At 46.6% G+C, this 23973-nt stretch overlaps 1 protein-coding gene and 1 long non-coding RNA gene across 4 annotated transcripts; both read left to right on the forward strand.

Annotated features, from left to right (window-relative positions):
• The first annotated feature begins 38 nt into the window (after positions 1–38).
• On the forward strand, positions 39–18323 carry FBXO21 (F-box protein 21). Of its 3 annotated transcripts, none has more exons than XR_009967111.1 (12): positions 40–445; positions 2999–3134; positions 3836–3930; positions 5692–5813; positions 7616–7762; positions 8546–8679; positions 8876–9012; positions 9779–9955; positions 10721–10853; positions 13408–13598; positions 13804–13897; positions 14492–14599. XR_009967111.1 is itself a non-coding variant. In XM_062631130.1 (12 exons), the coding sequence occupies exons 1-12, from the start codon at positions 201–203 to the stop codon at positions 17847–17849; spliced, it is 1854 nt and encodes a 617-aa protein (XP_062487114.1). In that variant the 5' UTR covers positions 51–200; the 3' UTR covers positions 17850–18323. The 3 variants fall into 3 exon arrangements, 2 of the variants coding, with proteins under 2 accessions (XP_062487115.1, XP_062487114.1); XM_062631130.1 differs by lacking the exon at positions 13804–13897 and adding an exon at positions 17671–18323 and having other exon boundaries at positions 51–445; positions 14492–14649; XM_062631131.1 differs by lacking the exon at positions 14492–14599 and having other exon boundaries at positions 39–445; positions 13693–13828.
• A 616-nt stretch (positions 18324–18939) lies between these two features.
• On the forward strand, positions 18940–20448 carry LOC134170069 (uncharacterized). Its single transcript, XR_009967112.1, has 2 exons — positions 18940–19367; positions 19683–20448. It is a non-coding gene; the product is annotated as an uncharacterized LOC134170069 (long non-coding RNA).
• The last annotated feature ends 3525 nt before the right edge of the window (positions 20449–23973 follow it).

Raw genomic sequence — 23973 nt, forward strand, 5'->3', positions numbered from 1 at the left:
AGGCGAAGCGGCGCGTTCCGCTCCGCGGCACTTGGCGGACGCTCCCTAGCGCCTACAAAGGGAACGGGCGGCCGCGCTCTACGCTTCTTCAGGCGGCGGCACTTGGCAGACGCTCCCCGGGCCGTGCCCCCGCCCCCGCCGGAAGCTGGAGACGCTCCCTAACCCCTCCCGCTGGGGGGGCGCGCAGGTAAACATCCAAGATGGCGGCGGAGGGCCCGGACCCGGACCCAGACCCGGCAGCGGGGCCGGGGGTGCCGCGGGGCTTGGCGGAGGCGGACGGTGACAGGATGGGCCTGACGGACCTGCCGGGAGAGCTGCTGGAGCTGATCCTCTGCTGCGACGTGCTGGGAGCCGCCGACATCGGGCGGGTGTCGTGCACCTGCCGCCGGCTGCGTGAGGCGTGCCAGCCCCGCGGCAAGGTGTGGCGGGAGCGCTTCCGCCTCAGGTAGGGCCCCGCGGCCTGGCGAAGGGGGGGCAGCGGGGCCGGGCCGCACCGGAGCCGGTCTAAGGTCCCCTAGGGCTGGGAGGGCCCGGGTGCTCCCGGGGTGATGGAGCCGAGCGCCCCGCGTCACCCCATCCCTGTCCCTTTTCCCTTTCTGTAAGGTGCATGCTGAGCCCAGCATGGGCTGGACGAGCCCAGCGGCTTTTTGGTGGTATCTAACGGGTGAGATGTGGATGTCCTTCCCGAGCAGGGGCTGCTGCAGGGCTGCTTCACCACCTGGGTCCCATGGGGTGCGATCAGGCTGAGCCCCTCGGAGGAGATGTGTCCTTGCAGCCCTTTCCATAGCGCTTGGGCTGCCTGCAGTCCCCACAGGCAGCCTGGGGTCTGGCACTGGTTTGGGTGTAGGGCCACACACGCTGGTGGTGTTGATGGGCCTCCCAGGCCCCACTAGCAGCTAACAGCTTCCAGAACAACTGCCAAGGCTTGTCCTATTGCAGGGCTGATGTGTTACAGCAGTAGTGCTTATTTGTAGTGCCTTTGGGAGAGCTATTTTCACAGAAACCAAAATCCTTTGGATTGACTTCTGCTGCTCCTGTGGTTATAGGGTGCCTGGTGAAAGCAGAGTTGGGTTGTAATTGGTGAAGCTGTTAATACTTTAGCTGGGAGTAAAGCTTGAGTGATGTATGGCTTGTGCTACACTGCTTTCAGCAGTCCTAGAAACACCACTCCTTCGATAGGGCTGCCAGCCTATCTAGAATAGGGCATGCTCATCTGCTACCTGGTTTTGTCTGTGTTTTGGCACAGGACAAGTAGCAATATTGCTTTTCTTGATTGCCACTTGGCTTCCTCAAATGGGAGAATTATTCTCTTTTCATGGGTGAAAAAGGCTACTGAACCGTTACAGCTTCCCCAGTTCACTGAGCTGTGGCCAGATCCTGTCACCAATTCAGTGCCTCTGGTTTCTGAAGTGAACCTGAAATGTTACAAATGGGTGAGATCCAGCAGCTGAAATGGGAGTGTGGTGGGTGATTAGCACATGCTGCTGTCCTCCTCTGGCTTTGATAATAGAACTTTTGGCAGGAGTTTGCACATTGACCTTGTCGTCCTGGCTGGATTCCATCGTGAGTAATTGCGCTTCATCTTCCTAACATTTTCAATATCATTTCAACCCCAGAAATTACTCTTTCTCATCCTAAAATAAATGATTGTGATTGTTATTATGACGTGGCTACATTTCAGCAGCAGGTGAATGGCTGGGGAGCCATCAGCAGAGAGGTTGTTATGTAATGGGAAGTTATTTGGATAGTCTTTGACTTTATTTTGTACCTGCAATTGCAGTGGAGTTTTATGATTAACTGGTAGTAAAATATTCTCTGTGTGTGGATGGACATAACTGTGTGGTTGAGTCAGTTGGTAATGATTTTTGTACAGAAGTAGTGGCTTAAACATTTGGCCTTTTCTCTAGTTATAAAAATAAATATATGTAGATATATGAAAGTATATATATACATATATATATATAAAATCTGAAAAGTGTCTAAGGCAATCCATGTAAAGGAAAATGTTTTGTAAAAAACAGTTAATATTAACAGAATCTCAGTATGTGACATAAACATCCCTATGAATTACAAGAGGCCTTTCTCTCAGGTGTCTTCCATCTTCAGTGGTTCTTCTTCATGTTTCATATACAAATGATCTTGGTATGTTCAGAGCAGCTGTGGGTATTGCTGTGCTGGTGTTTTATTGCGCTAGGTGCTGGCTCTAATAGTCCCCATAACATTACCTGAAGTTAGGTTTTCAATTGAACCTTGAAACACTGCTCAGTAAACTGTGGAATGTGTTTTAGCTTTTGCACTTTTGGACTCATTAAAACAGGTACAACTTTCTTCTACAGGGAAGGTGTATGTTTGTTGGGGGGGGGGTGTGTGTCATAATTATTTGTTGCATTAAGAATGAACAGCAAAAGCATTTAGCTGTCACAATTTGTCTTCAGGATTCTGGTTTCCTCCAGTAGATGTTGCCACCAGCAAGGGCAATAGAGGGAGCTCTGTTTTGTGCATCCCTTTAATTAAACCCACAAGGCAGGAGGAAAAGCAGAGACAACGAATTCTCATTCTGTTAGATGACAAGTTAGTTTACATGTCATACTGCTTCAGAATGCCATACTTTGTTACTTATTATAAAACACTGCCTCTTGTCTGCCAATATGATACCTGTTGATCTTGCAAAGCTCTAGAGGACATATTGAAAGTGTATAGGATATTTAGGTATTGAAATATCTAAAGTCTGACCTTTTGAAGGCTTCCTGCTGACAGGCTTCAGGAGACCTTAATTTTAACTAACCATCAAAGTAATCAACAAAATGATTTGGGTTTATGCTTTGGTGCTTGAGTCATTGGCTTAATTTATGCAATTACATTTAAAGTTGTGCTGTGTCTTGGCAGTGTCTCAGCTCTTCATGTCACATGCTTACAATAAGTGAAGTTTCACAGCTTTGGAGGTTCTTGGTTATATGGAAATACTAATGAATGTATTCACTTATGTCTTCTTGTGTAGATGGCCATCGCTGCTGAAATACTATAGTCACACAGATGGTGTTAGCTGGTTTGAAGAATACAAAGCACGGCACAATGCTGGCTTGGAAGCCCAGAGAATTGTAGCTTCATTCTCCAAAAGGTTCTTTTCAGAACATGTAAGTCATCTTGTATAAATATGTGCAACAACCCCGCTACTTGTTTAGTATTTTTATTGGTTTGACTTCCCTCTCTCTTCACATCTTTTCAACTATGCCATCAGAAATTTTGTATTTCTTCACTTTGTATGAAAATGCTCCATCACCAGCCAAAAAGGGAAGGAGCTCAAAATGCAGAGGTGCATAGATTCCAAAGCACACTCTGTACATGACATTCAGCTGCTGCTGCTGCATTTTTAAAAGCTCTTTGCTCATTGCTGCATGTTGAGACCTGGCTCTGGGAACTTCGGAAGGACCAATAGTTTGTTGACACATACCACAGCCTATGAGTCTATCTCGCTGCAGGTCTTGTGCAAGAATGTGTCCTGCAAGTTGTCAGAAGTCATTTGAAAACACAACCAGACACAGGTTCACTGAATTGGAGATATGCATAAGATCTAGCGTGCTTGTGCTGCTCCATACACCCACTGTAGGAACCCTGAACGCTGTAGTAGTTAGTTCAGATTGCTGTAAGATGCTGCCATGGGGCTCTCAGTGGATCCTTGTAATGAATCCATAGACTAGAGACTATAAATACTTGGTGAGCTGGGCACACAAACTTAAAAACCTAGAAAAAACTTGGTTTTGAGACCTCTTATTAAATTATGTTCTTTTGAGAAGAATCTGTTGTACTTTGCGTAATTCACTGTCTGCTTTGGCAGGTTCCCTGTGATGGATTCAGTGACATTGAGACTCTTGGGTGCCCAAGTCACTTTTTTGAGGATGAACTGATGTGTATCCTTAACATGGAAGGAAGGTAAGAGAGTGAGGGGTTAGGAATGGAAGGGATTTTTCTCCTTTCAGTGGTTGAAGGAGAATGTCACTGTGGTGGATGCCTGACCTCAGCTTCTGTCCTCCTTTAACTGTCATAAAACAACATCCTCAGGCCTACCAAAGCTGGGAAGTATTGCTATGAGTTTAGTTTCAGAACAAATGTAATATTTCCAGGAGAAACCATGAAGACTGTTCTACAAGAAGGAGTTCCTCTGGCTTTGTGTTACTGTTTGTTGCTTGTTTCCTTGTCAGTTCATGACATCTCTCGGGACGACGGTCCGTGCATCCTTTTCTCTGTAGTAGTTTTGACTTAAGGACATCCTCACATTTCTCTTTATTTAAACCTGGATCAGTTTGCTGAAGTCATTTGCAGATGAGGACACAGAACAGGAGGGAAGCAGGAATACTCAATGAGAAGTATGAACCCCTGTGTCATGAAACTACAGCATCTTTTTTTTTGCCTCTTGTTGCTTTTCTTGGCTATAGTAGGTCAGTGCAATCTTTGTCTGCAAATAAGCAACTGAGTTGAATTCAGCCATTGCAAAATTTGCAGCTCTATAAACTATTCACACAGGTGAAATGCCAAGCAGGTCAATAAAACTTCTGGCTTGCATCTGCCTGGGTATTCTCATCACCGTGGTTAACACTGGGCGAGATAAGTCACTGCTTTACTTGAAGCTTTTTCTGCTGGTAGCATATAAACCATGCTGATCTTGCCATGATACGAAGCAGCAATAGATTGCTCTTGATGCAGTCTAATAGCCTTGGTTAAAGGGACTGTTAGTAGAGCTTGGAAGAACATAACTGGAATGGCAATCATCTCATTTTTTGACTTTTCACATCCATTTTATTAGCTTCTCTGTTAGAACTGGGACTAAACATCTCTCATTTGACAACTGGTTAAAAAGCCTTTGAGCCTTTGCACTGGCCAAATGCCTCCCCATAAAGCAGAATTGATGCTAATTACACCCTGATTAAACTGTAGTTATTGCCATTCAGGAGCGTTAGGCTCAATCATTTCCCTGGAAGATATCCCAATAAAGCAGTTGTCCCTGTCGAGCATCCCGATTTATTGGAAAGAGGATAGTGTTATGATTGTTCTGTGCAGAAGTACGGAGAAGGCTGATCTGACCTGCAGTCTGGAGGAGAGGAAATGTAAGCAGGGACAGAGGGTGGTTTCTGAAGAAGGAAACTGGTCTTGTTTTAAACACAATGGGGACAAAGCATGGGCATGAGTAGAATTCTCCCTTTGGGTTTTTGGGGGGCCAGGGCTTTGTGCCATTCCGAATTACTCAGCTCAGTGAGGCACTAGATGGCCCACTGCTAAAGGCCAGAGCTTTGATGGTGAGAGGATACTTTAAGATTGACTCTGGAGGGATCCAGTGAGAGGGTAATGTTTTACGAATGAAATCAGGACTTCAGTCAGATCTTCCTGAGCTGCTTTGGTTAGGATCTGTGTTGTTTCACATGATACTGTATCCTCTCAAGATTGCATATTGGTGATAGGTTAAAAAAGAGAGATGGTAGCAGCAATGTTTTGCTTATATTGTGCTTTTTTGATGACAAATTTCCTTTTAACACTTCATTTTTGGTTGACTCTTCACTTACAACAGTGTTATCAAACTAGTTTAGCAAAGTAATAGTCTTAACTTGTAAACCTGTATTCACTGGAAAAGTGAAACCAAATGCTCACCCTTAAAGTGCCTGTTTAGGGCAGTACTGCTTTCTGTATTTAAATGTGCAGGAAAGGTCTCACCTGGAAGTACTATGCAAAGAAAATTCTCTACTTCCTACGGCAACAGAACATACTGAAAAATCTGAAGGAATATCTTCAGCGCCCAACTGATCGGCAGTCGTTTCTGGAGGGTAAGTCTTTGACACACACAAATCCTATGCAGAGCACCTAATGGCAGCTTTCCATCATTTCTCTTCTACTTGGAAAGAGCCTTCCTTGCTTATATTTCAATTAGCCCTTAGACAATGACTGAGAATTAAGTTTGCATTGTTGACGTAGCTGAAATCCTTAAAAGCCTGTAGTGGTTGCACAGTGTTGTATGGGAATGTCAGGATTACCTTAGCTTCTGACAGTGCTGTGTGCTTGAATCACTGCCTGTGGACAGATGAGCTGAAAAGCAATGGAGAAAATGTTAAACACGTCTATTTGAGTCTTGAATAATGTATTGAAGCAATCAGCAGTAGCTCAGCATCCTCATTAGCTGACATTTCAGAAGCATTTTAACGGTGGCTCACAGCCTGAATAGGGTCCTACCAGACCAACTGATTTGATTTCAAGTCAGCTCCCTCTTATCTACTTTGCCAAGAGCTTCTCAGATAAAAGCAAGGAGCAGCCTGCAGGCAGGGGGAATTGTTACAGCTTGGAGCCTGTGCATTGTGATTTTTCTCTCAGGAGCTATTTGCTATTGAAGCTGTGCAGTGTAGAGCTGGGGGATGGATGAAAGTCCAGTCGAAGGATGGGAAGGCACATGCACCTGATAGGAGGAAAGAAAAGGCTTTTCTGCTATTCATGTCCTCAGTCTGGTGAATTATTCTCCTCTTCAAGCTTTCTGTGGAGAATATAGTCTTCTGAATGGATCAAAAGCTGTCAGTGGCTTCTACGAGTCCCTTACCCCTGATACGTACCTCAAAAATGTCATACTAAAGAGTCTCTATCGCCAAAGCTGGTTCTTGTTAGTGGCAATAGAATTTGAAGAAGAGACTGTGGTAGGGAAAGAAGGGAAAGCTAGAAGTAGCCTTTACAGGAAATAACTGAAGCAGTTAATTGTGTGACTTGATCGTATGGGTCACAAATACATGCATTTGTCTGCTGTGGAGGTACTGTTAAAGCACCAACACAGTCTTTTGTGAAGTTTCACCTGGTCAGCATGGGGAGCACTTTGGGGGGGGGTGGAAGAAGACTTTGCCTGGGACCCTGCTGAAAGGTTTGAATACAGGCCTGTCACGGACATGTTATCAAAGCTTGTGGGAAGCTGGAAGAGCAATTTTGCATCCAGGCAAAGTTCTTGCAGATGAATACAGTTGATGCCAAAGGTTAAAAAAGGTGGGAAAGAGCAGTGGTTACAAGATGACAAACAAGATTCTCAGAAAGGGCTATTTTTTTCTTGCAGAAGTTTGACAGAGAGGGCTTGGGCAGAAGGAAAATGACAGTCTCTTCTGTAATAGTGGATTTCTGACATGAAGATGGAGAGCAGGTGTGGAAGAGAAAGATGAATGTAGCAGAAAAGGGAATGATAAGAATGATAGCTATGGAGGATGTGGCAAGAAGAAATCGGAACTGAAGCAGTAGTGAAGTTGATATGATTTTGGGCTCTGAATAAAGACCATTGTAGGTTGGGAGGATGCCAGGAGATGCAGTGTGACCAGAGGGTTGGCTGGTTAAGCCTGGTCTAGCAGCATACCTACTCGATGTATGAATCTATTGCTTTCCCTTCCAGATGGTGGAGAGGAGAATATTGAATTGGATTGGTATTTCTCATGTCAGCTTATTCGTTGCATTTTATGTGACAAATCCAATAAATGACTGCAGATTTTAAAAGGAAAGCTCTTATGTTCTGCTGCAATTGCTTGCTGCATGCCTGGAATTTAGAGCAGGGGAAACTAAGCCAAGAAAAAACTGAAGTCCTGTTTCTTATATAGCTTGTTTTTTGCAGGTGCTGTTTTAATTGATCAGTACTGTAACCCCCTGTCAGACATCTGCTTAAAAAGTGTCCAGGCACAAGTGGATGATATCACAGATAAAGTACGCAAAGTGCTGCGGAGTAGGAATCCGAGGCACCCCAGCTTGGCTTCCAAGGCAGGTACTGTACATAAACACAGGCTTTGCTGCAGAGCATTTCTGTAAGCCTAGATACAGGTGGAGAAGGTGAAGCTGTTGAGTTATTGATGCTTAAAGAGCTGTTGGACTTTATTCCCTGGGAAGCATATTCTGACATTTGCCTGAACCAGCAGTCAGGCAGCAGCCCCAGGGTCTCAGTAGCCCAGGGTTGTCAGTCCATCTGATGCTGTCTAAGCAAAAAGAATTAGGAGGGGTGTTCTCTTTTCCTTTTTTTTTTTTTCTTTCCCCATTTGTACCTGAAGACTTAAGTAGTCCTGATAAAAGGTAGGTGCTTTAACATCTCCAGAAGTTGGGCAGCATCTTGCTCTTTGGTTTATTAATAAGCACTATTAAATGTTTGCTGTCTGTCAAATGGATGAATGGGTGGTCTGTCTGTACCTGTATATCTGGTGTGGCCAACCTGGGGCTCTCAAGCAGTGAAAGCACACTTCCCATACCCAGACAGTGTGACGTGTCTGAGCTGCAGTGCTATGCTGGCACAGGGTGGTTAGGATCCAGTCCTTCAGCCACAGAAGGAAGCGAGGAATTGCTATTGCACAGTGTAGTTGCAGGGTGATCCACTGAGCCGGGCCATGTTCTGAGCAGAGCTCTACAGCACTGCGATGGTAAACTCCAGCTAGTCTCTTCACTATCTGAATTGTCTTAGCGTCTTTAGTCCTTGGGCAAAATTCGGGTATAAGGTTCATTGCATGAAAGTTAAGTATGCTTGTTTCCTCAGTCTTTATTTCATTGCATGTATTTTTAGGAGAGATCCTGATCCCAGAAGTGGAGCTTCAGCGGCAGGTGCTTGATGCTATGAACTGTGTCCTATATGAGCAGTTGAAATACAAAGGAAACGAGCTGGATTACTACAACTCCCTGAATTCATACATTCACCAGGTACGTGTATGTCAGGCAAAAAAACCAGGAGACTACAAAGCTTGAGGCATCCATTTATGGTGTTTATCTGTCTGAATATAGTCAGACAAATAATGCTCTGTCAGGTTGATGTATTTTCATCTGTAAAATCAAGCGTTGGGGGTTTCTGTTTTTTTTCTTAATATTCCTCATGGTTTTATCATGCTTTTATCCTCAGGTTTTGATCCGCAGGACAGGAATTCCCATCAGCTTGTCTGTGCTGTATTTAACAATTGCCAGGCAGCTGGGAGTCAGACTTGAACCGGTGAACTTCCCTAGCCATTTTCTGCTGCGATGGTGTCAAGGAAAGGAAGGGTAAGTGACGTGCTGAATTTTGAAGTTATGCCCACAGTAATAAAAGCCAAAAAGGATTTACAAGTCCAGACCTATACCAGAATGTTGTATTGTTTTCTTTCTGTAATTATAACCTATATGGAGAAAAAGATCAGACCTCTACAGAAGTTTTCCCAGAACTGAACTATGCTGCTGTTAAATGGTAACAGATTTCCTGTGTGCAATAATAGTAACCATGAGGTAATGGTTCTCTTACTTAAGAAAATTATGAAAAGCTGAAAAGCAGAAAAAAGGTGCTGATTTCATTTAACCTTCCGTACAGAACAGTTGCTGCAGGCCACTGCTGCTGTTCTGGACATTTATTTAATTCTCTGAGTCAGTGCAGAACATGTCTTTGACCAGATCGTGATCAGTTTACAGAATTCTGTGGTTTGTGAATGACATCAGCAGTCCAAGAGACCCTTTTGGCACTAGGCTTCAGACGTCATATGCGTACGCCGTCATAATATAATCTAGCAATAGATGCAGCAAACCTGAAGGAAAGAACTGGCATGATGGAGTGAAATGTCCCTGTAGTTGTTCTGTCTCTTCCCATATATGTTTATCTGAAGCAGCAGCTAAGAGGACAGAGAAAGTACCAGGTAATCTCTTTTTAGGAGAGAGCTGCGGTAAGAGTGAGACTTGCTAACAAACAAGCTTCAGAGTGCTGAGGGAAGCGCAGAAATAGGAAATCCTGCTGGATCATGAGACCCATCATCACAGTTTAGCTCCCTTTTTGTTTCCTTAGAAGCACTGATATCTTTGACTACACCTACATTGATGCCTTTGGGAAGGGAAAGCAGCTGACAGTGAAGGAGTGTGAGTACCTTATTGGCCACCATGTGACTGAAGAATTCTATGGAGTGGTGACTTCAAAAGAGGTCTTGCAGCGGATGGTGGGGAATCTCTTAAACCTTGGCAAGCGGTGAGTTGATCATTGGGCCTGTCAGGCCTCTGGAAAAAAGGGCCTAGAGTGTTCTGTCTGCATATGTGATTCTTCTTCCTCACAGTATGTGAGTGCTTTAGAAAGATGTCAGTCACCCCAGGGGATCTTAAGTTCTGTATGCCATGTTCCATTCTCTAGTTGCTTTTAATCACCTGCAGTTGTGTGGAAACAAGAATATTTAATAAAACTAGTTCTCACCAAGGAAATGGACAGGTCTCTTTTTGCTTTGTGAAAAGCTGATAGGCACTGTCCATCATTGAACAGAGACCTTCATTATGACCTGGTAAGCACAATCCACATGCTCAAATGGGCAATTTTAGAGATAGGTTTGGTTTGTATGTTTGTAACAAACATCTGGGTTTGTTTTCAGTTGCCCCTGATAATCACATAGTCAGAAATCACAGAGTGAAAGAATTGCTTTAGAGGTAATTAAGGTAGGGGTACAAAAGCAGATTTCAAAAGGAAATGGCTTGGAGAGCTAATTATACATGTAGGATTGTTTGACCAAGTAGAATATCAATGAAGTGGGAGGATAGATTCCAATCGGAAGTCATGTTGTAGCATTTTTTCCTGCTGAGCAGGCTGTTGGGTGCTATGAGTGATGGTCAGTGCTAGAGTCACTCTTACTGAATGAGCATGCCTGTACCTGTGGCATCATTTTTGGTGACTGTCTGTGTACATCAGAGTACTGGGGACAGGGGTTAAAGAGCTAGTCTTACCACTCAGTTTCTTTTTTGCTGGCAGAGAAAGCACTGATCAGTCTTACCAACTCTTGAGAGACTCGTTGGATCTGTACCTGGCCATGTATCCGGACAATGTGCAGCATCTAATGCTCCAGGCTAGGTTATACTTCCACCTGGGAATCTGGCCAGAAAAGGTACCCTGCCACTTGGTTGTATGTTTTCTGATAGACTAAGTACTATTAACACTGGTCTATTGATTTTTGGACTACGTCAGCTTGCATTACAGTCTGCCACGAGTTGTTTCTGTGATAAATACAATTGAATGAGTTATCACATTTCAGAGAATCAATTTCTACTCTGTGAAGCAGGGAAAGCAGGATGATGCTTGCTTGCTTGCCCTAGAGGAAACTTGTGAGCACCATCAAGTCTGAGTCATAATTTATGATTTACTGCCCAAGCCTGACAGCTTATCTTGCAACCAATGCTATGGACTTTAGCTGTAAGTTATAAGAGCGTTCTGATTTATGCCTGGTTTTTGGTAGTGGTGGTAAAACTCTTGCTGGGCTCATATAAAAGCAATTACCTTATTAAAAAAGTTACAGGAAATTATCTTTTAAAAATACAACCAGAGCTATTCTCTGAAGCCTTAGGCAGACAGTCAGTGGCTCTTGTGAAAAAGCAACTTAATATTCGTGTCCTTGGGATTCTTTCTTAATCCCACCTTTACCTTAGCAGCTTGAGTGCTGCTGTCTTGTTAATGTGGGAAAGAAGGTGCTGAGACTTACAAGTTGTCTAAGTTGTCTAGATCATCTCTGTGCCTTTCACTGAATTAAGGCCCAGGGAAGAAGTATGTAACTCAAAGTACCCTTTCTTTAGTGTGTCACTACAGCAAAGGGGTGTTCCCTAGTGAAAACTCCTTGTACTGCTTCAGTGAAGCTCACGCACATGGACAATGCCTGTGCCATTTCCAGAAGTGAAGTTTGGGTGAGGAGGCAGAATTACTGGCTGGACAGCTGAGCAGATGATAAAGCTCTTTCCACCAAGCTCACTGAAGTTCAGGACTGCTGGAGGAGCTGCCTTCTTTTTGAAGAACAAACTGTGCTAAGCTCGCCCTTGCTTTCTTATACCAGCAAATTTTAGGATCACCACATTAAAACCAGCACAAACTAAGACATTGTGTACAGAGGGGACTCACTAAGCTGAAATAGCAACTGTATGTATATAGGGGACAGCTAAGCGAGCCCTTCAAGATCTTCCTTCCCCTTTCTGGCACTCAGTGATGTATTTGTAAAGCACCAAGGCTTTACCTACTTGGGTTTTGCTGCCCGTCAGAGCAAATAATACAACATCATGGCTGAGTTTTCATATGGTTTCTCTGCAGCACATTGCCAGATGCACTGAAAATGTGCAAATTTGGACTTTGCAGTATTGCATCCAGTCGTTCCAGGCTGTTGGGTAGGATTTTAGCCAGCCAGAGAGAATGCTCTATGTCTGACAGAAGAGAAGATACCAGATTTAATAGAGGTCTGCCAGATTTATGGCAAGTGGTACAAAATCTTAAAAGTCAAGCCAAGTTGCACAGAATGTTGTCCTAAATGTTAGCAAATAACAGTAAATTAAATAGCCAAGAATCTGGCAGCTCTGGTCACTGTCAGGCCTTCCCCTTTCGGTAGGATTTTCCAGGATTTTCTCATCCTTCTCAAGATGCCAGCCAAAGAATTAAGGTGGCCAAGAAGCCTGAGCTGTGCTGCTTCTCATGCCGTCTTATTCACCTGTTCTTTCTCTGAATCTGTTTTTATCCACCTCTTGGCTGATGTTCATGCTCAACAGCATGAGATTTCTGTTCTGCTGCTGCTGCTCTGAACTTAGAATGACCAAAACTTCCTTGTATGATCAAGGAGACAGTCCCTTGGCCAGGTGCTGAAATGCGGCAGCACTTGAGGTATTTGATGTTGGGACAGACATGTCTGTCTTTTCCCAACCTGTTTAGACAGTAGTTTTATTAAGAACAAGGAGAAAGACAAAAAACAAGAGTAAAACTTGTATTTCGTGCCTCTAACAAACTTGGCAGTGGATGCTTGGCAGCGTGCCCGAGGCTGTTGGTGGGTGGGTTTGCTACTTTGAGAGCACTTTTAAAGTTGGTGTTCTTCAGTCATCCTGAGAGAGCAGGTTCTGTATCTCTTTTTCCCTTTACGTGGTATAGCATCACAGAGATTCTTTGCCCTTCCTTCTGTGTTGCCCTGTTTTTCCTCTGTCAGGCTCCCACAGACATGCTGAGGAACTCTTTTAAACTAAAATGCTTCTTCTCAAGTACAGCAGAAGTCATCTGGGATGACCTTGCAGCAGCAGGTCAGGAGACTAGCAACAGTATTAACATTCCAGAAACCTTGAAACAGTCTTGTCAATGCCCTGTGGTCACAAAATGTGGCATGACTAGCTTGTATGACTTAGTTTTAAGGAGTTATTGTGCTCAACAGTGCCCTTCCTTGGAAGTAGGGAGCTTTACAATTAGAAAAGGAGAGGACTGTGCAGTTTCTGCAAGCTAAGCAAGTGTAAAGAACTACTTGGGAGTGTGTACGTAGAGCAGAGGTTCTTAGTCCTGTGTGGAAAACTCATGTAGTGGACTGGCACTTAGGCCTGGGCACTTAGACCCAGCTAAGCTGAGTAATGTATCTGTATATATATGTAAGTATTGGGCTGCTTTAGAGACTTGTTCTGAATCTGTCTTTTTTGGTTTGCTTGCTGAAGGTTCTGGACATCTTGCAACATATTCAGGCTTTGGACCCCTCCCAGCATGGGGCTGTTGGGTACTTAGTTCAACACACCCTGGAACACATTGAGCGGCGGAAGGAGGAGGTGGGACCTGAGGTGAAGCACCGTTCAGATGAGAAGCACAAAGAGGTCTGCTTTTCCATTGGGCTGATAATGAAACACAAGAGGTGAGCTCTTCAAAACCTTCCCCCCATTAGCAGGCTGTAAGGATGAGTGCAGAGGTGTTGGTTCTGACAGTAATGAGATATTTTATCTGCCAAGGAGATACATGGAATGGAAAATGCCATTTGCATCTATGCCATGCACCTTGTAGGAAAATGGGAGCAGTTCCGTCCTTTGAGAGCAAGTGCATTCATTGCTGTTTGCTTGCAGAGGTAAAATTTCCACAGCCCAGAGCTCTTGAAGAAACATCAGTAATCAGTTTCTGATGAGGGACCATGGAACAGAATCTACTTCAGAAGAGACTGTAAGATTCCTAAGACAGCTTATGGATCTTTCCCTGTGCTATTATTATCCCCTCTTCCTGCATTGCACAGAGGCTTTGTGTCCCTGTCTCTACTACTCTGTCAGAGTGACATGCTAGCCCTGTGTTGCTTCAGCTAGTTCTCTGACTCGACATGTGGACATATTTAAGGGCATCAGTAGTGACAGTTACAGTACCTCATGATGAATCACATAAATATGCTGAAAATAAGATGGCTTTGGTTCTGAGAGTTCAGTACTGGGATTACCACATCGGTGTGATGGGCACAGAGTCATTGCACAACACAGTAGGATGGTCGATTCCCTCTCTATTGTTTCGTGTTCTTCTGTTTGCTGGCTTAGAGTCTTTTTCCCATTCTCTTTTTTCCTTGCTCACATTTAGTTTTCCTTTGTCCTCAGCTGTTTGTTCCTGTCTGTTTATCCAGTCACTCCTGGTCATTTCTCCAGCCTCCAAATACACACACAATCTTTTTGTGCCACCTGACAGGAGGCTCCTGTCCTGTTTGTGCTGTATTAGTCTTGAGAGACAAGAGCTGGCTCTGGAGCTCTCACAGTCTTTGGTGTGCTGTTTCTTTAGATATGGCTACAACTGTGTGATTTACGGATGGGATCCTGCTTGCATGATGGGGCATGAATGGATCCGGAACATGAACGTCCACAGCCTTCCACATGGCCCCCACCAGCCTTTCTACAATGTGCTAGTGGAAGATGGCTCTTGCAGATATGCTGCTCAAGGTGAGTAAGTCTCCTGTGTTTACTATCCATTTTAGAAGTACATTAGGAGAAAGGGATGTTTAAGGGATTAACTCTTTTAAGTATGAAACATGAACTGTAAGTTAAGATTGAGGTAGGAAGGAAAATGATTTTGAATCATGGCCTGCTTTGTTTGCTCTCCATGAATTAATTTTAAGGACCACTCTGGTGTAATCTCTTCTTGCCCAAGAAGCGTGTTTTGGATGTGATTGTTTTTATTGTGTAAACCATGATTGTTGCTTTTGAAAGAAGTCACTCATCTTTTACTGCACTCTGAAGTTCTGTCAGTAGCTCTTGCTCTTTGAAATCATATTGTGCTTTGGGCAGGACCTCAAAACAGGATTTAGTGAGGGAGCAAATAAGCTTCACTTGTCAGGGCATGGTTCTGAGCAGCTGTCATCAAGACACTATGTGCCAAGAGCACAGGTAGCATGGATTTAGTGCCACCTTGCGTAAAAACAGGACAAAAATTAGTGTCTCTGCAACTGCAAAGCAATGTAGAAATCTTTGTCACTCTTCACGCAGTATACCATAGGAAAGGAAATTCTTGTCTGTTGGACACAATATGAGGTTAGGACACAGGAGGAAGTGTTGAATTGAGGTTCAAAAGGAAAAATAATAAATCTAACTCTGTACGCTGTAAACAGTGTTCCTTTGCCTCATGTTTGCTCTTCTCCCTCTGATCCAGAGGCATCCCATCCAGCTGGCAGGACAGCTGCACAGCCTGATTGTATTTTGCTAAGAGACGTGGAAGCTGCTGGAGTGGAAATGCTGAACAAAATGCAGTTTAGCTCTTTCGCTAGGGGTGCTCTCTAGAACGTCCTAATCCCTTATATGTGACCAAGAGGTGTTTATACAGGAGGGGACGCTCTCCTACCTTTGCAGGTGTAAAGTGCAGGTGTTTCCTGGTGTCCTGAGACTTGCTTTATATTCAGTAGATGAAGCATGGACTGGGCATATTGCAGCTTCTTATGGCTCTTATTAGGCAGTACTTGACCTCTCAGGCTCTTAAAGACCAAAAATTCTTGATACTAAACTATAGAGTCATACAATCATAGAATGCTTTGGATTGGAAGGGACCTTAAAGCTCCTCCAGTTCCAACCCTCTGCCACAGGCAGGGACACCTTCGACTAAAGCAGGTTGCTCCAAGCCCCTGTGTCCAACCTGCCCTTGAACACTGCCAGGGATGGGGCAGCCACAGCTTCTCTGGGTACCCTCTTCCAGTGCCTCAGCACCCTCACAGGGAAGAACTATAGAATAATTTATGCATAATATATAATAAAATATGCATCTCATACCTGTTTATAAGCAATTAGACAAAAAATATGATACTGATTCTAGAGGACAGTGTATTTTAGCCAAGCTGTAGGTGACACTGTTGTGTCTGTGGCATATAACTGGTTTGATATTGCTATTGAAAGGTTTGTCCTTGCTTGCTGAAATCTTGCTGATGAAATCCCCTCTAAAACAGATCCTCAGATCACTTGGGAAGGGTCAGTTTCATAACTTACTGACCTGACTTTGTGGAGGGGGTGATAGTTTTTTACTGAAAGAATCTTAAGTAATGCAGAGTTTTATCTAAGCAGTTCAGAAATAACCTCAAGCTTATTATAAATAACTGCACCTCAGTTTGAGTCCTTCCTGTATATTTGTAGGTTGAGCGGTAGCTAATTCTAAACCACCTGCTTCATACAGTGAGTTTGATGTCTACCTGTCCATTCTCGCTTTTTTTGTTTGCTCTGTGGCAGCCCAGGCCGGGTACCTGGCTCAGAACATGCTATTCAGCATGTTTCTCAGGCTCCCCACCTAGTGCCAAACTCAGACTCTTCTCCCCTGCCAGCTTCTGTTTCATCACAGCGTTTTTCCCTCTGTTCACAGCTCAGTGCTCAGCTGTGCTTCTGCAGAGCATATTGGAGTGTCAGTTGTCTTCTGCAGTGGTGCAGTATACAAACAAGGTGGTTTGCAAGGACTGCACCAGCCCACTGAAGTGTTAGAAAGTGCTTGTGCTTTTGGCTGCACACAGACCTACAGTAGCTTCAAAGCACCTGTATGGATTAATACAACTTCTGTGTGCTGTCTGTAGTGAACTGAATAGTTTGAGACATGAATTATTCCTGAACACATCCCATCTCGTTCTCACCCTACCTTGCAGATCAGTCAGACTTTGGGACTTACAGCAGCTTTGGTTTCTACCTGTGTGTCTGGCACCGTGCTGGTAGAACTGGCATCATTTGGGAACTGCTGCAGGGCACCTAAACATGTGATTTAGTGCTGGGCTGCCTCCCAGTCACACTGCTTTATGCAAACACTGCAGGAGCAAAGGGGCCCTCAGCTTGGGTTCCCTTTGTGTTTTAATGCCAGTGCTTCTGCACTGTTTACTGTTGTGCTTAGTCAGGTTATCCTGTGCAGAGGAGGAAACGGGCTGCCCTGGGAAGGAATCAGTGTGGTGTTCTTGGGGATTTTTCTCTTAACTCGGAGAAGTTTGGATTTAGGGGAGTTCATTTTGCTGTGTGAGATGCTTGAAACCAGGCTGGTGACTTAGAGCTAGAAAGCACTCAGCTCCTCCGCCAGGACAACCCTGTGCAGTCAGCCTCCCCTTGGAGCAACTGAGAAGGATCTCCTCTAGCAACTGGATCTCTCATGGGGTTTGTGGCAGGGAGCTCACTGTGGCAGCTTCTCCCTGTGCTTACAACCAGGACCTCTGAATGAGTAGGAGCAGGCCAGCATCCTGCTACTTTAACCTGATGCCAGACAGTGTAGTCTCAGGCATAAAACAGTTTTCATACTGCTAGTAGATGGGGTCAGCATCTCTTAGGACATGAGGCTACGGAGCAACTGTAGTGGTGCACTCTGTGTAGTTTCCTGGATTAGCTTTTTGTCTTTAAAGAGTCAAGATGTGGTGTTTGTAGAGACAGAAACAAGACTTAAGAGAGATGCAGGATTTATTGCCTTGCAGTAGGCCGTTTTATGAGGTGATAACCCCTTGTTCCCTTTCCTAACAGAGAACCTGGACTACAATTCTGAGCCTCGGGAGATCCCTCATCCTGACATCGGCCGCTACTTCTCAGAGTTTACTGGCATTCACTACCTAGCAAACACTGAGCTAGAAATTCGGTACCCAGAGGATCTGGAGCTCACACGTGCCACAGTTCAGAAGATCTACAATTCAGGCAAGGAGTGAATGCAAAAGGCACCATGAGGACAGAAGCAGCTGGAGTGTAGCTTTACCCTCTTTGCAAAACTTGCATGGAAGGCAAGTTTGGTGACAATCCTTTGGCTTAATGCATTGAAAATTGCATTGAACTTTGTTAACTGGTGCTATAGCATCTTTCTGTTGCCTGCCTGCCCATTCTGGCCCAAAGGCACAGGGACACATTAGTAGTTGAGGCCAAGCTTAAGGATCTTGCAGGGACGGTCATGTTGGAAAGCGTGTTGTCCTCTGGAAGGATTTGCACATACTACTTGTTCTGTGATTGTCTTGCCTAGAAGGTCAACTCGGTGAGATCCCTGGTGTGGAATATGGAAGAAGTCACTCTTCCAGGGAAGGAAGTTGCTTGTCCTTGCAGTGATATGGGTTTTGTTTGGTTGTGTTCTGGGGTTTTTTTAATGTTTTAATCTCATGCAGGTGATAGTTTTTAAAGTCTCTTACGTTTCACTGTTGTCTCCTCCGGTCTGAATTCTTGGTCAGCTTTTGCTCCCCCTCTGTAGTCTGATTGTTCATAGAGCTACCATTCCAATTCTGAATATCCTTATGGGCCTGGGAAAGAGCCCCAGCAACAAAACCAGTAGTAGCTAAGCTTCCAGGGGTGGCCAGAGCCCTGGTAACACTGAGGTCCACTTGGCCACCTTGCTGATGACACAAACTTTCCTAATGCTGAAGATGAGCTTCTAGCCCTTTCCCTTGCCTGCTAAACATATGCAGTCCATGTTCTTGCTTTGGTTTTTGGTCTGTTCATCGTTTATGTCCAGGGCAGGATCTGTTGGCACAGCTGTGAGTGCTCCCAGGATGATTTTGAATCTCATGGCACTGTTTCGTGGAAACCTTGAGGTCAGTCTTTCACCCCTCACTCCAGGAGAGATGGGAAGGAGAATGGAAAGAATGTAACTCCCAGTGTTTGAAGGTCCCACCACCCATTGCTCTCAGTGTAGTTTTTAACAGCCCCTTGTACCACTGGATTTTCCCAGAGGCTGGTGCATGGTAGGGGATGTGATATACCCACTCAATGCCATGCTCTTTGGCCCAAATGTCTATAAGGTTATTCCAGAAATCTCTCTGGGGTGCCGTGTCGCCACAGGACTTGTTTCTCAAGGCCCAGGATAGTGTTTGGGGCAGTGGTATGGGGCACAGCATATGTTTCCAGCCACCCGGTGGTTGCTTCCACCACGGTAAGCACATGGCGCTTGCCTTGGTGGGTTGGTGGCAGTGTGATATAGTCAATCTGCCAGGCCTCCCTATATTTATACTTCAACCATCATCCTCCATACCAAAGAGGCTTTAACCCCTTGGCTTGCTTAATTGCAGCACGTTTCACACTCATGAATAACCTGGGCAATAGTGTCCATTGTTAAGTCCACCCCTCGATCACGGGCCCATCTATATGTTGCATCTCTGCCCTGGTGGCCTGAAGTGTCATGGGCCCACCAGGCCAAAAATAATTCACCTTTATGTTGCCACTCTAATTCCATCTGAGCCACTTCAGTCTTTGCAGCTTTATCCACTTGTTGGTCGTTCTGGTGTTCCTCAGCGGCCTGACTCTTGGGTACATGGGCATTTACATGGCGTACCTTCACCACCAAGTTCTGCACCCAGGCAGCAATATCTTGCCACAGCAAGGTGCAGCAGCCTACCTCTGCTCTGCTTCCATTGCTGCAGCCACCCCCACAGGGCATTTGCCACCAGCCATGAGTCAGTATAGAGGTAAAGTACTGGCCGCTTTTCTCATTCAGCAGTGTCCAAGGCCAGCTGGATGGCTTTCACCTCAGCAAACTCTCAGTTCACCCTCTCCTTCAGCAGTTTCTGCAGCTTGTCATAGGGGACTCCATACAGCTGCCTTCCATCTCCAGCGCTTCCAAAGCACTGGAGGGACCCACTGGACTAGATACTTGCCCATACTCTCCCACACACCCTGCCACTCATGACTGTCCAGCCTCGGGGAAAATCTCTTTGATGTATGGGGAGCTTCCACTTGCTGCCATCTCCAATCTGTAGGTATTTATGCAATACAGTGGGATTGTGACTGGAAACTGGCCAGCCCTGGAGTCAGCCAGACTGTGTATGAAAGAGAGATGTGAATTCCTGCAGCTTGAGGCCTTCTTCCTTTTTTGCCAAAAGAGGATGGATTTGGGGGGAGTGCACACTCTGCTGCCCAGAAGGGAAGAGCTTCAGCGGCTCAAGGCACATGAATTTTAACATGACTTAAAGCTCCAGACAAAACCACTGCAGAAAAGGTTTTCCTCTGGGATCAGGTATTACAGGGGTACAGAGTGACACAGTGTCTGTGCATACATAGAACCTTCATATCTGTGGTTTCTGAAGCAATGTCTATAGACTAACTGCAGTTAGTGCCTCCTGTCACTGTCCACTTGCAGTACAGTAGTTATCTCAAAGATGAGAATTAGGTACTGTGCCCTGTAGAGTTAGGTGGATGCTCTATTATAGCACTTCAGGTATCCCCACATTAAATCCCACAGCCCTCCTCTTAAAAGAATGCTTGAACTGCATGCCATCCTATTGGAATATTAAGCACTGATTAATATGAGAAATAAATATGGAAAGCCCAGCACTTTTGCCAGTGGAGTGGTGGTGGTGTGCAGGATCTTGGTGCTTTAGGAAGAACAGCCCTGTGTGGGTAGTGCTGAGGAATGGTGAAGGTGCTGTACTCGAAGTAGGTATTTGTGTTTAAAGAAGTCTGTACTGGGATGAACTTGGAGGGAGGGAGGAAGGAAGGGACTAAAGAATTTCAATGGAAGGAGGATGGACCCAGCTGAAAGCCAGGTAGGAGTCATTAGGCAGAATCATAAAATCCATCTCTTGGTGGCCCCCAGCCCTCCAACCCTAGTTGAGGTTTGAAAACAGAATCCTGGCAGGGATGCAAGGCTGGGAATGGGACCTTGGAGTCACAAGGTTGATGCTGGTAGCTGAAAACAGGCATGTAGAAGCAGGGCTTGGGCTCCCTATTCCCAGCCTCAGCTTTGAGGTTTGCTCTGTAGCAGCATAGATATTGGTGAGCTTCCTGAGGCTTTCTACTCCTCTCTGCCAAACAGGCAGTCTGCCGCCTTGCCCCCCTCAAGTGCATCAAGAGGATTGCCACATACTGAGCTCACAGGAGTCCTTAGCAAAAGAGGCTGCGTCAACAGAAAGGTACCCAGAGTTGCTCTGAAAACTGGTACTGGACGATGCACATGTAACCCGGTTGTAAACGTGCTGTGTGCTTTAGGATGTGGGTCCCAGTGTACAACAGACCCCATTATACCCACCTTGCTGGGGCCACTCTAGGTTTATATCATGGAAAGAGTCTGAACAAGGAGGAAACGTGGGAACTGCTCTTCATGAGTCTTCCCCCACCCACAGACTTTAGCCATTTCCAGTTTTGCATGGGGTGCGAGAGGAGAGTGTCACAGTAGAGGACAGGCACAGGGAAGCCAGCAGCCCTATAAGTGAAGTCTCTCATCCCTTCAGCAATGTTTTACAGGTCTGCCTGCCTGCTTTGCCACACAGACCACGTCAGTGCCAACACAGCCTTGTATGTGCCAAATTCAGAGGAGACTGGAGGAGCTGCAATAGGCACCACGCAACATGAGCACAGGGTCCCAGGCCAGCTCTGGGATCCAGACAAAACCAAAGGAAGTGGTGTGTAAAGGCTCCCCTTTCTGTTCCTGTTTGCTCAGGCATGCCAGCCACCTCCTATGGTGCTGCTTGTGGGGTAGGCTGTGTTGCATGCTACAGGTTGAGTCTTGACAAGGAGGAATTCCCATGTAAGTATTTATTGGCAGCTGTCGGGGACCCCAGCCCAAGGATCCAGTGTGGCCAAGGAAAAAGAGCCACAAGGATACCTCTCTATCCCTGCTTGAGAACATCTTGAAATGCACTTCAGTTCCCATGGGCTGAGCATCCGAGATCCAGCACTGCTGGGTGACGCCTCTTTGGGTTGGTGGAGGTCACATTAGGTGTTGGCTCTTCTGTCCCTCCTTCCCTGGCAGCGCAGGCATCTTTGCAGTCACCATTTCCCCAGGAAAACAGTGGATCCTGGAAGTTCCTTGTGTCTGTGAGTAATGTCTGGGTCCTTGTGGATGTACGTATGTTGAAGATGGTGCATGTGTTTTGTGATCTGTCATGTCTGTGCAGAGCTCATTTGGGGAGAAGGGATACTTTGCTTTCTGGAGAAGGTGGAATTGCCCTTCTCTTGTCTGACTTGACCTGCCACCATCTCACCAGGCAGAAAGCCTGGCCAGGTTGGTCTGGTGCAGTACCAAAGTCCTCTGGTCCTGAGTCTCCTGGGGACAGAGGGGTGCATTTCCCACAGCATGGAGCACCATGCAGATGGAGAATGCCTTTCCATCTTCTCCCTTTTCTTTCTGAGTCCTGGGGACAGGACAGCTAGGGTGCTATCATGTTAAAATGGTTTTCTGGAGGGTGAAGGAGAGATGTATGGAGAGGATGAAAGTAGGCTGGGATGGGGTAGGAAGCAGGTAGTAATTGTTGTCTGGATCAACAGGACAATGGCACAGAGAGCTGAGGCAGTGGTGCCACTGGATTTTGGGGGCTTGGGACTGTCATACAGTTGGTGCCATTCCCAGATCTCCTCCAGCAAGGGCTGTGGGCAGTAGCCTCCTGGGGCAGGTTTGTTCTCCCTCCCAGGGCACTGTCTTGGTGTGCTGCTGCTTGTGAGAGGGGCTGAAGAGCTGCTCAGGGCCCTGTTCCCGGGGGCAGGGGAAGGTGCAGCTGATGGTGCCCCATCCTCTTGGGATCCATCCTGCCCCATGGGGCTGGTGAGGACACACTACAGCGGAACCCAACAGCCCCCAGAGCTGAGGCCATGCAGAGAGCGTGGCCTCTGTGCCAAACGTACCAGTTTGTCCCCAGCCTTTACAGCAAAACCAGAGCCCCCAGCACCTGCACAGCAGCCACGGAGAGCTGCACCCCCTGGGGCTCTGCTGCCGAGTGCAGGAGGGTGAGGGCAGGAAAGGACTGCTGGGGGTTGGAGGAGAGCCCCTGGCGATCTTCTGATCCCTCCCAGGCCAACTTCACGTTCATGTTGGGTTGCTCAGGGAATTGTCCTGACCCTCAGAGCGGGTTCTGAGCATCCCTGATGGGTGTCACACCTCCATGGGCCCTACCTGCCTGGCTTGTGGCTCTTCCCCAACATCAGGACCCAGGGCCTGCCCGTGTAGGCAGGGATGGAGTGGTGCATTCGTTACCCCTCTCTCCTACCCTGCTCCTTTCAGCTGGAGATGCCTGGGCTGGGCATGGAGACACATTAGATGAAGAACTGCTGCCCCACACCTGAAGGGGGAGGGCTCCTGAGCCCCAGGGTCCTCCTGACCCTGCTGAGGTTGCAGCCTGGGGCCATCTCCCCTTTCTCCTTTATTTATTTTCTAAAGAAGCAGGTATTTTGTTCGCTCTGGGGCAGGTGCCGGCTGGGATTGGTCTGGTTCCTTTCCTGTTTCTATTTTGCTTTAAAACAATAAACCACACTGACTTGCTACCTGCTGCCCGAGCCTGCTGTGCTTCTGGAGCTGGCTTTGAGTCCACTGCCTTGTCTCTTGAATGCAGTTTCCTCTTCCCTGGTGCCGGTGGGAGGCTGATGTGTCCCTGCCAGCGTCCGAGCCTCTTCTGGCAGCGAGAGATGCTGATAAGAGCACCCACCTCTGCAGCGGCCCTGCCAGACCTGCTGCTACCCTGGGTTCACAGCCCAGCCCATCCCATCTCTCCTCTGGGGGTTCCTGTGTCTCCCCTCTCTTCCCACCCTCCTGCGTCCCACGGGTGGGGAAAGTCAAAGGGTTTGGGTGGGCACTGGGTTCCTTTAGGGCGTCCTTGGGTGGGGGAAACGCCTGGAGAGAGTGCAGGGCATGGAGGGGCATGGTCACAGCACAGCCACGGGCTCCCAGCGCCGCCAGCCCACAAGGGCTCTGCCGCCAGCCGCATCCCAGGGGGATCCCATCCGCGCCGGACCCCAGGCCCTGGAGCTGGGGGTGCCGCCGTTAACTCGGGAACCTAAGGACAGCGGAAGGCTCAGGGACCCGGGGGAGCCGCGCCGCGCCGCTGCCTCCCTCCCCTCCGCGCCCGCCCTTATAAGCGGCAGCGG

The sequence above is a fragment of the Pezoporus occidentalis genome, unplaced genomic scaffold, assembly GCF_034315485.1.
Source record: "Pezoporus occidentalis ecotype Australia unplaced genomic scaffold, CSIRO_AGI_Poc_V1 ctg37, whole genome shotgun sequence".
Taxonomy (NCBI): Eukaryota; Metazoa; Chordata; class Aves; order Psittaciformes; family Psittacidae; genus Pezoporus; species Pezoporus occidentalis.